General features: G+C 41.7%; 1 protein-coding gene across 1 annotated transcript; it reads left to right on the top strand.

Annotated features, from left to right (window-relative positions):
• The first annotated feature begins 965 nt into the window (after window positions 1-965).
• Hrh4 (histamine receptor H4) lies at window positions 966-13,342 on the top strand. Its single transcript, NM_001172747.1, has 3 exons — window positions 966-1,255; window positions 7,021-7,184; window positions 12,346-13,342. The coding sequence occupies exons 1-3, from the start codon at window positions 1,066-1,068 to the stop codon at window positions 13,159-13,161; spliced, it is 1,170 nt and encodes a 389-aa protein (NP_001166218.1). The 5' UTR covers window positions 966-1,065; the 3' UTR covers window positions 13,162-13,342.
• The last annotated feature ends 646 nt before the right edge of the window (window positions 13,343-13,988 follow it).

Here is a 13,988-nt window from a genome sequence, read left to right as displayed (position 1 = left end):
GCAACTTACAGGCTATCAGGGGGGATAAGCAAAAAAACTTCCCTTTGTGTTGCTCCCTGTCTTGGTCAATATTCTTGAGCTGTGTTTAGGGCTATAGTTAGATTGCTTGGAAACAGTTTGATTCTTTTTGGTTTTGCTTCTGGAAGTTGTTAGGCAGGACTCAAGAAATACTTAGTGTAGGAGTAATCATCTCCCTCTGCCAAGGCAAGACCTTTCAGCATATACTGCCCAGCTGTCCCTGAGTTGTAATTGTTTACCCTCTGGCTGCAGGAACTGTATAGCCAGCCCTGGTGAGCGCTGGCTTCTGTTTTTGCTAATTTTCTCAAATGGTTCTGTTTGCTAAGACCGTTTTCTCTACACTGAGCTGAACTGCACTCCTGGGCAGGCTGGAGTCTTCTTTTCTCAGGGCAGCTCTGCAGTCCAGAGACTTCTCTGCTCCTCCTGATTCTCATCTCCCTGTTTTCACCCCAGGGAGTCTGCGAGGCGCTGCCAAGATTTCCCCTTCCTCCCAAGGAGATGCTCAGTGAGCTAGGGCGTCCTCTGCTGGGCTCTCCTTCCTTCCTTGTATCTCTGAGAGATCATTATCCTTCACTGCCTCAGGCGCAGAGCCACGAAAAGCACTGTCCAGCTTTTTGGTTTCCGAGGGGACAGTGAAATTCAGCTCCTGTCACCACATCATGGCCAGAAAAGAATCTGTCACTGGATATGAATTAATTTTAAAAAGGAATCTCACTGGAGCTTACTACCCATTTTTCTTAACAATTACATTTTATAGATAGTGTATAATATTCTATCACGGGGAGATGGATAAATCACATTAAATTATTTAAGATGAAACATTTCACTGTTTTATTTGAAATACTTTCTCAGTGTCAGTTAACCGGAAACTATTACCACAAGTTGATTCTTATCAGGAATCAGGAAGTTCTGTGAGATCAGCATGAGATTCAGAAAGTGTTCTGAGCAGACAGCTATATATTGGGCATCTGGTTGGACAACATATAGTTGTCAGGATTTTCTGGTAGGATAAATTTGCTGCTTAGATTCTTTCCATCATTTGATAAGATGTTGGCAAATAACAGTACAATCGCCTTAACATCAATTAAAATTTCTTTGACATTTTTAATGTCTTTACTAGCTATTGCTATAATGTTAGGCAATGTCGTGGTCATTTTAGCTTTTATTGTGGACAGAAATCTTAGACATCGAAGTAATTACTTTTTTCTTAACTTGGCCATTGCAGACTTCTTTGTGGGTAAGTTGTATGTCTTTACTTTAAATAATCTTTTGTAATTATAATTATCTTTAAAGTCTTAAATTAAGCTCTTGTTAGGGGACTATAGGAGATTGGGGGGGGAATTAAAAACAAAAAGTATTACAGTTTGGGTAAAAAGTTTATATGGTACTTTAAGAGAGTGTTATAGATGTATAAATCAACGTGATAGAACTTTCATCTAAAAATTTATATTTTATAGAATAAAGTAAGTCTAGAATAGTTGTAAAATTGTTTTAGCATAAGAGTTGTTCCTGGAGCTATTTTCCTTAAATGTTTACATTTATAAATATTCATCTCTAAATATAGTTTCTTTGGTATCAGTGTTTGGTGATAGTAATAGTATATGGGCTAGAGACCAGCACAATTAGAAAATGGGATATCCAGGTCATTAAACAGTGTGGTTACCAGTGTTATTTTATGGTACAGCAACACATTTCATAAAATGTAGCCAACACTAAATTAGCCTGTGTATATCGTGGTATTGCGCAATAGTAAGAGGCCATAAAAAATCAAATTAATCTTTCTCTGAAAACATGTTCCTTGCAGTTTTTCATACCCTGAATCTTACCATTTTTATGCAATGATTATAATAAATATACATGCAGAATTGTCAGCTTGCTGATCTTGCTTCACAGAAGCTTCCAGTATGATTGAATCTGGCATATTCAGATTATTTTTATTACAGCACCAGAAAACTTGCATTCATAGTGAAACAAAACAAAACTCACAGAATAGTTAATTGCCTGGAATGCAGTGGCTGCTCAACAAATGTTAGTGCCCTTCTCCTTTGATTTTTTCGCTGATATTTGTCAACCCAAACCAAATTCATAAACGTTAGTGCAATGCACAGGACATATAGATACTGTTAGGTGCACAAGTATTTTAGATAATCAGGAGATCTACAGAAGAGCAGGCTGCCGCATCTTTCAGTAAAGTCTTGATGTAGCACAGTGGATAAGGGAAGTTGACTACAGCGACAAAGAGCACTGGGAGTGACAGAAAAAATCACCAGGTGCAGTGCACACTCAGAAGAGGGGTGCCTGAAGCACACCCTGAATGGCATCTGAAATGGACCTTTGAGGGACAGATTGAATTTCCACAGGCAGAGATGGAGAGAAGAGAAGCACTGGCAGAACTGGCTGGGAGGGACCAGGTTGGAATCTGTATCGCGAAGGCCTTTGCACAGCATCAGACTGGATTGGAGATTCTTAAGCAGGCAGCATGCAGAATGTGCATTTACGACTGACACGACCATGTGGCACATGGGAGTACAGTGTGGCTGCTGCTATAAAGCCTGAGATGAATTCTCAGGATGGTAAAGTTTATCTTTAACACTTTGATGTGCCAGTTTGAGATTCTTCTCTTGCTCTCTGTATTAGTGTGTTTAGGCTGCTGTCACAAAATACCACAGTCTAAGTGGCTTAAACAACAGGAGTTGATGTTGTTCTAGAGACTGGGACATCTCAGATCAAGGTTCGGCTGGCTCCAGGTAAAGGCTGGTTTCCTGGCTTGCAGGCAACAGTCTTCTCCTGTACTTACCTGGCCTTTCTCTGTGTGTGTGGACAGAGGGAAAGACTGGAAAAGATGGAGAGAGGACACTCTGTTTTATATATATATATATATATATATATATATATATATATATATATATTTTTTTTTTTTTTTTTTTTTTTTTTTTTTTTGGTACTGAGGATTGAACTCAGGACCATACACTTGCTAGGCAGGTTGCTTATGCTGCTGAGCTAAATCCCCGGCCACTAAAGACAGTATTCCTATTACATAGGGCTCTACCCTTGTGACCCCATTATCCTCAACTTCTCCCTTAGAGGTCTCATCTGCAACTAGAGCCCCACTAATGGTTAGGCTTTCAAGATATGAACTTGGGAAGGAACATAGGCGTTTGTTCCCTAATACCTCCACACAGTCTCCATGTCCACGCAGCCCTGGGCTGCCCCTAAGGGTTTCCTGGGCTGTGAGGTGCCAACCCCAGCACCTTGGCTCACCATTCTCACCCAGAAGGCTGGCTGGGCTAGAGGGGGCCATACCACACTAGCAGCACCCTCATTTATTCCTTCGTCCAGTTATTTATTGTGAAGCAGGTGCTCCCCCAAGGTACTGCGGTTAGAGCAACAGTGAAAGTGCAGACAGAAATTCCTGCCCCTCGGGGCTTCCATTTCTACTAGGTGTCCAGGTCGGGAGACATAAGAAATAGCAGATGTCAGTGCGTTAAACCATCTAGTACCTTAGGGGGTGATAATTGCTATTTAGAAAAATACCCCAGGGATGAGGGAGAGTTGGGAAGTGCATTGGAGTGGGAGATGCAGTTTTCTACTTCCTGGGTAGAGCTGGCTGACACATACTTGAGCAAAGACAGCACCTCTGGGAGCTCTGAGGGAAAGAGCACTTTGTGTCACAGAGCCTCAGGCACAAGGGAGAGTGGTGGGAAGATGGGCTATGCATTTAGGACAGAGAGCCTGGTGCAGAGGGTGAGAAGGGTGAAGGCCAGCTTGGGGAAGCAAGTCCCTAATCTTACAGGGCTCTTTTCATCCTCCCATCCCTTCTTTCATCCTCCTGTTCTTTCACCTCCTTGCCTCTGAAGGTCTTACTGTGTACTTCAAGCTGGCCTTGAACTCACTGCATAGCCCAGGTTGGCCTTGAACTGTAGTGCTCCTGCCTAAGCCTCCTGAGTGCTGGGATTACAGGTGTACACCACTGTACTTGGCTAATACAGTTTTGGTTTGTTTTTCCTTAAAATAATCAGATGCACCAAAGGCTTATTGCTTTGTTCAAAGAACTGGCTCTTGGTTTTAACTGACCAAGTCCATGTGACCTGGAAAGAAAATTCCAGAGCAGAAGTTGTGCACACATTTAGGAAGAGGTATAGCAGAAAATAGTTCAGTTTTGCTTCTCTGAAATTCCTTTGGAATGAACCACAGACATCTGCATCACTCCCTAAGCAGAGGAACAGAGAGCACACTTATACTGAGGCATCACGTAGAATACAGATGCAGGTAGGGTCTCATCAAAACCGAAGGAAGAGACGAGAGCGGTGATGCAAAGGTTTCAGAGCTTTCAATGACACAAACACACGTGCCATAGGTTCACCACCACTAGGGTAGAATTGGGGTTTTAAGGCAGCTCCTAAGGTTTTGAACACACCCTTCCTCTTTCATAGAATTCAGAAAGTGTGTGGAAAAGAGTATTTAACTTAGACTCCTCCCTTTACCCTTAAGTCAGCGGTGCCTACAATGCAAATGATTACTGGCATCTGCAGAAGAAATGAGTAGAAAATCTGCATGCTGGGAATACTGAAAGCCACAACCGAGGGCCAAAATATGATCTCTGGTTTTGAGGCATTTTGACTTGTAAGTGTCTCTGTTTTTGTGAAGCTTTGATTTATTTCAGGTGAAGATTACACACACACACACAACCTTTTGACGGGATGAAAAGCACAATAAAAAAAGCTTACTTATTAAAAATACAACTGAAGATGGGCATGGTGGCATATACCTGTAATCAGGATCACCATGAGTTTGAGGCCAGCCTGAACCACATACTAAAACCCTGTCTCACAAAACCAAAAACAACAGCCGAGACACGATGCGAGCAGATTATTTGGACCATCTGTAAGCAGTGGAGCTCCATCTTTATGCTGTGTTCTGCCTCCCACCTCTGTCCATAAACCTAGTAAGGTTACTGAGTTTGCGTTTCCATCCACTGGTTCCGTCCCAGGACAGCTTCACAATGTCTTGTTTGGGAGGAATGTAGGACTTATTTCCTCCTTTTCCTTTCTTTCATCTTTACTGTTATTAAAAATAGGCTAATTTTGTTTGCATACCAAAAAATGAGAATTTCTACAAGTCCTTTATAAAATATGATGGCAGTCAGCAAGATCAGATTTCCATTGAGATTTCTCTCCCTTGATTGTATTCTCAGCAAGTAGTGACACCTTTCTGAAACTTCAGCCCAGTTAAAAACCCCTAAAGGGACCCCCGCTTAGTCATTCTCACAGGTAAGCAGTTTCTGTGCTGGGCTGCATTGCTGTGGTAGGTGTTACCTATTTGCTGACTTAGTGCATGTTGTGGTCAGAGTTTCTGGAATCATATTTTCTGATTTTAAATCCAGCCTTTTTCTCACTTACTAGCCAAGTGGCTAACTAGCTAATTGGCTCCTTTCTGAGTCTTAGGTTCTTTATCTGGCAAGTCGGCCTCACATAGTTTGTATGAAGTGAGATGATTATTTGTAATGTGCAGAGCACAGTGCCCTAGCACGTGTCACTGTAGATATTAACTGTTATGAAATCTAGTGTGCGAACCCTTGTGCAAGTTAGTCTGGGTGTGGGAGGAGTAAAACACTGCTTTGCAACATGGTCCTAGTCCTTGGGGGACACTGATTAAATGATGATTGTGATATAATATGGAATATAATTAATGCACTGGCGAAGAGACAAGAGTGGCAAAGTGCTGGGAGAGTGCAGGTGGCAGAGGGGTCACTTCTTTATAATTTTATAATTTTATTGGTGCAATTCAGATAACACAGTGATCACACGCATCATAGGAATTTATATCCATACAGGATGTATTTTGACTCCTGTTTTCCCCCTGTTCCCTTCTTCTCCCTTCAACCTACAGAGGGATCATTTCTGCCAAAGGAGTTCTGAGAAAGATACAGGGAAGAGGTTCCTTTTTGACTTTAGGGAAGAGTGGCCAGGAAGTAAATGTGCACACACACGCACGCACATACACACACTCACACATGGTATTCTAGAAAGAAAAAGATGAAGTAGGCTGCTGAGTGTGTTGATGCATGACTGTAACTCCAGTTACTCAAGAGGCTGAGGCAGGAGAATGGCAAGTTAAAGGCTGGCATGGGCATATGATTGAGACCCTGTATCAAAATATAGTAGTAAAAAGATAAAAGGAGATGTTGGGGGGTGTGCTCAGCATTCCCTGGGTTTAGTCCCCAGTACTACAAAAGCAAATGAACAAACAAACAAGCAATATAATGAATGAATGAAGTCAGCAAATGTCAAAAAGTGATGTGTTTGGGGAAGGGCAGCCCATCCTGTTTGAGTGGCTCATGAAGAACATAGAGATGGTTTATGCCGTCTATGGCTGGAAATAGTGGTCAGGATCACACTTAATTTGGAAAGTGATAAGGAGTCATTGGAGGTCCAATGTTCATGATAATTATTATAAAAATCACATTTAAAAATGTATAGGACACCAGTCCCAGACTGCTGGATGAAATAACATGAATTTCTATATTTAATTGTGTTATTCAGCTTTGCATTACTATACCAAAACAAAAGAGACAATTAACTTATAAAGAGAAAAGGTTTATGTTGCTCATAGTTTGAAGGTCCAAATCTAAGATTAGGTGACTGGCCAGTTTGGCCTTGTGAAAGCGATGTAGGAGGCAATGGTGGGAGCAGATGTCAGAGTTAGTGCTCACATTGAGACCCTTGAAGCAGAGACACTGAGGGGCTGGGGTCCCCTGGTCCCCTTCAAGGTCATGACCTCAGTTACCCAAGGACTTCCCACTAAACCCCACTTCCTAAAGGTCCAAAGCACCCCTTGCTACCATCACCTTGGAGACAAGGTCTGTCTGTCTATCTATCTATCTTTGGGGACAATCATCAAAATCACAGCAATAATCAAGCTATTTTTAGTAAATTCATCATTTGTCCATTAAAATAAGCCTCCTGATAATCATTGAGGTGTGCAATTTTTTTCCCTTTGCAGGTGCAATTGCAATTCCTCTGTACATACCTTCCTCGCTGACTTACTGGACTTCTGGAAAGCAAGCTTGTGTATTTTGGCTCATTACTGACTATCTTTTATGTACAGCATCTGTGTATAATATTGTCCTCATCAGCTACGATCGCTACCAGTCAGTCTCAAATGCCGTAAGTCCAAATGTTAATTTAGTTTCCTTAGATAATCATATGAATGTACTTAAATTTTGTCCCCCCACCCTTTGGTACTGGAGATTAATGAAACTCAGGGACTTGTACATGCATGTGCTCTACCACTGAGTTGCATTGTCATCCCCCCACCAAAAAAAATTAGGTACAATATTTATTTGACTGAGAAAACGCAGTAGAATTCCATTCTTCTGTTCTCATTGGTCTTTGTGTGACTGGGGAAAGTCATTGCTTTATGAGCCAATGAAATGGGAAACCACCAAAGAGAGCTCGAGAATGATGTACTGAGTATTTAGTAGGTTGCATATACATGAGATTCACAGTAGATTTCTCCGTTCCACTCTGCAGGCAAATTTAGGCCTAAATATTTTCCAAAGGATGGAAACTGGTGAGCAAATAGAAATAATCTCAGATTTTTGAATAGAAAGAGAAAATCAATTCTGAATGGTCAGAGGAGAAGACAGGTTGTACAGTGGGACCAGCCAGAAAGACCAAATCCCGAGGCCAATTTAGGGCTTCTGCCAAGGAAGTCTCAACTTAGTCAAAATCTGGAATAGTTTAATCAGTGAGTTAGTAAGAATTTTTAAGCAAGATAAATTCTCAACAACAGAGCACTGGAGAAAACAGAGAACAGGGTAAGAGGGAGCATAGAAATGTGGGGTAGTGATTTGAAATATTTGGGCAATTTCTTTCACTTCTGAGTCTAGGGGGCTCAAACCTTTGGGGAATTACTATGTGAGAGGTATTGTGCTAAGTGCTGGAATAGAAAAGGGACTAAGAAGGACATTTATGTGAGGGGAATATGGTCAATGTGGGGGTAGATCCACAAGCAATCTGAGTGCTGCGCTGGCAGCATAGATGGGATGGGTCCCATCTTGGAGACCATGTGGCCTAGAGGCCAACAGGACAGGGAGAAGATGTTAGATAAGGTCCAGGACAAACTCCTGGAACAAAGAGATTCCAACGAGGCTCCAGCAGGACAGAAGTTTCTTTATCTCTCCCAGGAGAGAGGGAAGATTCTGCCGGAGAAACTCACCCAAGGACCCACTCACTAGAGGGGCACACCATCTAGGGCAGGGGCCAGCCAACTTTTACTACTCCAGGTAAGATAGTAAATACTTTCTATCTTGGTTATAACTGTTAAGCTCTGCTGTTCCACAGCACAATACATGATACATGAAAAAAAAAGTCTTTGGGTATGTCCCAATAAAACTATTTCCAAAAACAACTGGTGGGCCATGTTGGTTCCTTGGACAGTAGTTTGCTTGCTCCTGCTGTAGGTCATTATCCCCTGCATGATTATAGTCAGGCTTTTGTGACTCTAGCTAGATTCCAGATAGGAAGTGGGAAGGACAGAAGTCAAAGGCAAGGGATTTTCTTTTAACCAGGTAGTGCAGAATCATGCTGCCATTTCCATCACATTGTACTGGTAGAATTTAATCACACGCTTGTTGCAAAGGAAGCTGGGAAATGTAGTCTCTGGCTGAGCTACCATGTGGCCAGGAGAAGGGGTAAAATGGACATGGTGGGGCAGCCAACCAACTCCACAAGCTGTCATTGGGAACCTCATCGGTGCCAGGTCCACTGAAATTTTTATTGGTCAAACTGTGGAGAAAGCACGTATCATTATGGATCAATAATTCATATACCAGTAATCTCAGGTTTCTCAAACTACACACCTTTACCCATTTTTGAACCATGAAATAAATTCAGTGGGTTGTGATTAGATTTTTTTATTAAAGAGAAAATATGGAATAGAGCAGCATAGAACAGAATGAAAGTGGGAAATGTCAGAGTACCTTGCACATCATAATGGTAACTATTATGAATTCTGTCTAATCATTTGGTTATGATATAAAATATATTTCTTGCTTTAGACGCAGTTAAATATCTGAAACCAGCAATTTCCCTATTTGTACCTTTCAATGTTTCTGTCTTTCTGGGTTAGTATTTCCTTTTAATCTTCATTGAATAGTCTTACGTTTTGTATCACTAGCTGTCCAAGTTTTTGAAGCTACCTACGGGATGGTGAGCAGATAAGGTACTGCCTACCCAGTTAGAAAAAGTTCTTAGATATTACAGAGATGAAGAATGATGCCTGGAGGGGAAGTGGGTGGAGTGTGTGTGTGTGTGTGTGTGTGTGCACGCGTGCACTTTGATCTACTTTTGCCCTGGGAGGTCTTGGCAGTGCAGGCTGCAAGGAGGTGCAGGCTGGTGTCTGGATCCTCAGCGTGCAGCACAGAGCCTCATGAAGCCTCCATGAAGGACCATGTGAATGCGTGAATGTTGTCAGGCTCCCCAGGTGGTGCTTGTACCTCTGCTGCCCAGACTTGTGAAACCACACATAGCCTCGTGAAACCAGAAGGAAGCTTTCTAACCCCCTGGAAGCTCATAGGAGGTGGCAGGTGGGAAGCTCAAAGTAGAAGAGACAGTGTGATTGGAAAAAGAGTGGACCAGGCCTAGGGAGTGGATATCTGATAACAATTCAAAAAAGAGAAGCTCAGTGCGGATGGCTATGTGAGATTGGAGGGCTCAGAGAAGCTTTCTGCAGGGGCAGACTCTGGGTAGGGGAAGCAAGGGTGGGTGAGGAGGGATGGAGAACAGGGCTGGATCAGAGCTGGAAGGAATGAAAATTAAAGTGTTCATGGAGTAAAGATGGAGACAGAAGAGTATGTCTGTACCTGCAGACAATGAAAGAAACTTGACAGTAAGATGAAGACCGCCACACAGAAGCACCACACACTGAGTGACCAAAATGATGGGATCTTATTGTCTTAAGGTTCTGGAGGCTGAAAGTTAGAAATCAAGGTGTTAACAGATTTGTCCTCTCTCCGAAGGTTTAGAGGATCTATCCGTCCCTTCCTCTTAGCATCCATCAAATGTGGCTGGTAATTCTTGGCATTCTATGGTTTGTTGATACTTCACCAGGCACCCAGTATTCTCCCTCTGTAGCTATTTTCTTACAAGGAAACCAGTCACATTGGGTTAGGTGGACCCTAATCAAGTCATGTAGGATTAAAGTCAATGCTAATCCAACATGATCTCATTTTAATTTGATTATATCTGCAAACACCGTATTTCCAAGTAAGGCCACATTCACAGATAACAGTTAGAATCTTAATATATCTTTTTGGGGGACACAGTTCAGCTCACAGCAGACACTTACTTAAACTGGTCCTATAATGTCGTATTAACCACAGTGCAATCCCGTGGGCTTCTCTGCCTCACAAAAGAAACCTGATTGTTAGGATATTTGGATATTTTACTGGGGTTCGGAAAGAAGTGCTATCCTGAATAATTCACACATTCTGTAGTGGTTAAGACCTTGGCTCCTGCTGATTTTAGGGAGGCCACTCCAACCAACTGACTAGAATCACATAGTGCTTAAGCTTTCTATATGTCAAAATGTTCTCCAGAGATGAAGAGAAAGGTGTTTTCCTCTCAGATCCCTGGGATACCTGTTATCTTAATTGACCTTATGCATAATGAAAGAGAGATCACTTTCTGCGTATTGTATTGTATCATTACAAAGGCCGAACAGAGCAATTAAAAAAACTAAACGCAGTTTTATGACCATCTGGGTATTGTTACCATCTGCATAATCATTACATTTAGCGCAAGAGATATAGTAATTAGAGACGTGAGAAGAAGAAGGGGGAAAAAGTGGACCATATGTGAGAGCTTGTGGTTAGGACCATTCTGATCAACATGTATTATAGCTTAACCTCAGAAGTAACAATAGTCTAGGATAATAAAACTCACTCCCTTACAGTTAATAATAATAATAATAATGATAGACAACTTTTAAAAAAGAAAATTACCAATTTCTTCTTATCTCTAGCCATTGGTAAGCTGTCTCAGCATGCACAATCTATCAAAGAAACTACATTGGATTCTTTTTAAAACATGAAAACACTGTAGAACAAGATGTTGAAACTCACAGAGAAAATAGCACACAAGAAGTAGTGAAGAAGAGACATGGATTTCTTAGGGAGATCGTTTCTCATTTTGAGGAAGGAGGGGATAGAGAAATATGGGACATGGGAGCTGGGAGGAAGATCTAACAGAGGCTTGGAGAAGTTGTGTGTTCCAGATGCTCACCCCAAATTCTAGGTTCAGCCATGCATCCCTCACAACCTAAAGTGGGGGCCTTGGGTGTCCTTAGATTTGAAAGATGTTCTGGAGAACTCTGGCGGTCTGTACAGGAGCCTGTGGTCTGAGGGTGGTCCTCACTCTCAGAATCTCATTCTCCTTTTGGGAAGCCTAACTGTGTCATCCAGCGGAGCTAGAACATTCTCCACCTGGCAGAGGACAGCAGCACTTGCTGCAGTCGAAGAGGCTGCACCTTGTACCTCTGGCCTTACATCTGTCAGCTGGAAACACTTGCAGAAAAAGGGATTTGGCAATGGCTGATACAACTAGATTTTCCCCGCAGCAGGTGGAAACATCTTTCTGCCCTTCTGTTTGTGGCTGATGTTCTTGGGAGTGACACATACAGGGCTTTTCTTTCTGTTCTTGACCCCATCTGGAAGACCCAGCATGAACTGCAGAGCAGATTCGTTCAGAATATTGGAATAACTGGCCATGGCTTGTGAATGACTTTGACCGGGACCACAGTGAGAAAGGCATGTTGCACTGTGATCTGGTGCATGCATTTCTCTCTACGTGCATCTCCCTAGTCCTAAAAAGTATTGTTTTAGTTGACAAAAGAAACATCATCAAATGTTATCTACACCATGTCTGATGCCTTCTAACATTGATTATTCTATAGCATTGAACAGAATGCCTGTCATGATCTTGCTTGTAGAATGAGAAATTAGATGCACCCAATTTGAATTATTTAGCACTCACGTTAGTATCTGTGAGCTAGAAAAAACTGTTGTTTTATTTTAGATATTGGCCTTCACAGTTTTTGTAGTGTCAGAGGTTTAACCTTGAGGGTTGTAGTTTTGCCCATGAAAATCTATATTAAAGTCTGCATCTTGCCTTGGCTTCTATTGAAATAAAAACCTCTGTCCCTAAACAGGGCACAATATCCATGTAAGTCAATGTCCTTCTCCCTTGCATCCCTGGAACTCTGGGATGTTTTATGTGATCTGTATGTATTCATTATGTTAAAACTGATTTATTTGGTCTCTTGTAGGTGTGGTATAGAGCTCAGCACTCTGGCACCTGGAAAATTGCTACTCAGATGGTGGCTGTTTGGATATTCTCCTTCATGACAAATGGGCCGATGATTCTGATTTCAGACTCTTGGCAGAATAGCACTACAGAATGTGAACCTGGATTTTTAAAAAAGTGGTACTTTGCTCTCCCTACATCATTATTGGAATTCCTGATCCCCATCTTGTTAGTTGCTTATTTCAGCGCCCATATTTACTGGAGCCTGTGGAAGCGAGAGAAACTGAGCAGGTGCCTCAGCCACCCTGTACTCCCCTCTGACTCTTCCAGCAGTGACCACGGACACTCCTGCAGACAGGACCCCGATTCAAGGGCGACTCTGCCAGCACGGAAAGAAACAACTGCCTCTCTTGGTTCAGACAAGTCACGGAGAAAGAGCAGTCTCTTGTTTTCCATAAGAGCCTACAAGAACAGCAATGTGATCGCTTCCAAAATGGGCTTCCTCTCCCACTCAGATTCCCTGGCTCTTCAGCAAAGGGAACATATCGAACTTTTCAGAGCCAGGAAATTAGCCAAGTCACTGGCCATACTCTTAGCAGCTTTTGCCATTTGCTGGGCTCCATATTCACTGACTACAGTTATCTACTCATTTTTTCCTGAAAGGAACTTGACTAAATCAACCTGGTACCATACTGCCTTTTGGCTCCAGTGGTTCAATTCCTTTGTTAATCCCTTTTTGTATCCATTGTGTCACAAACGTTTTCAGAAGGCTTTCCTGAAAATACTTCCTGTGAGAAGGCAATCCACGCCACCACACAACCGCTCAATATCCACTTGAAGATAATGTTCGTGTTTCTGTAAAACTTTAGTCATAAGCTCTCCAAAAAGAGTGATCTGATTTGCATTTTGCCCTTTCCACTTTACCAAAAATTCATAAAGCTGTAATACTTGACAATTTAAAAAAATATAGACATGCAAGTCAGTGGAAAATGAATAAAGTTTACTGATAATATTTTTGTAAATCAGCCCAAAGTAACTAGTATTTTTCTTAGTTATATTCTTAGTTATAGCCTCTTCCTGGTTTTGTAGATCTTGATGTAACATCGATTATGAAATTCTAGTTTCTGTTTTCTATGTTCAGTGATGATAGTAAGATTATTTCCTTTCTTTGAAAACAAAAATTTCATAATAAGTAAGACAAGGATATTTAGTTTGAAAATCATTCCCTAAAGTAGGCAGTAGAGGAAAGAACTTCATTGCTGGGGTGGGTGAGTTTGGGTAAATAGGAAGTGACAGAGAGCCCAGGTGAGCTCACATTTCCAGACTTGATGGTTGTGGTCCTAGGAAGGAGGAAGGTGTGCAAAGCACTGGCAATCACAGGAGGAGAGGAAAAGGAGAAGCCAGCTGTTTGAAGAACAGCTTATTGCATTCCTTTCTGCCCTTATCTTCCAACTTCCCCAAAATGTGGGGCAACAGAGAAGGTTAAGAGATGGCAAAAAGATTATGTGATTAAAGTAGATATACCTGCTGGGTGGAAAACACACCAAACTTGTAGATGTCAATAAATAGTAACACAATATTATAATTATTTAATGTCATTAAGCTCATTTACCAACGTTTTGTGTTGCAAGTCTAATTCCTTTATTCCATAGTTAGTGTAGGTTA

The sequence above is a fragment of the Cavia porcellus genome, unplaced genomic scaffold (assembly GCF_034190915.1).
Source record: "Cavia porcellus strain 051 isolate PalLab524CR breed Dunkin Hartley unplaced genomic scaffold, mCavPor4.1 scaffold_20, whole genome shotgun sequence".
NCBI classification, from domain to species: domain Eukaryota; kingdom Metazoa; phylum Chordata; class Mammalia; order Rodentia; family Caviidae; genus Cavia; species Cavia porcellus.
The sequence above is the reverse complement of the archived record's forward strand: the minus strand, read 5'-3'. Positions and strand labels throughout refer to the sequence as shown.

Coding starts and splice junctions, on each gene's coding strand:
- Hrh4 (NM_001172747.1), top strand. CDS start 1,066: ATGTTGGCAAATAACAGTACAATCGCCTTAACATCAATTAAAATTTCT. Junction 1,256..7,020: donor CATTGCAGACTTCTTTGTGG/GTAAGTTGTATG, acceptor TTCCCTTTGCAG/GTGCAATTGCAATTCCTCTG. Junction 7,185..12,345: donor ACCAGTCAGTCTCAAATGCC/GTAAGTCCAAAT, acceptor GGTCTCTTGTAG/GTGTGGTATAGAGCTCAGCA.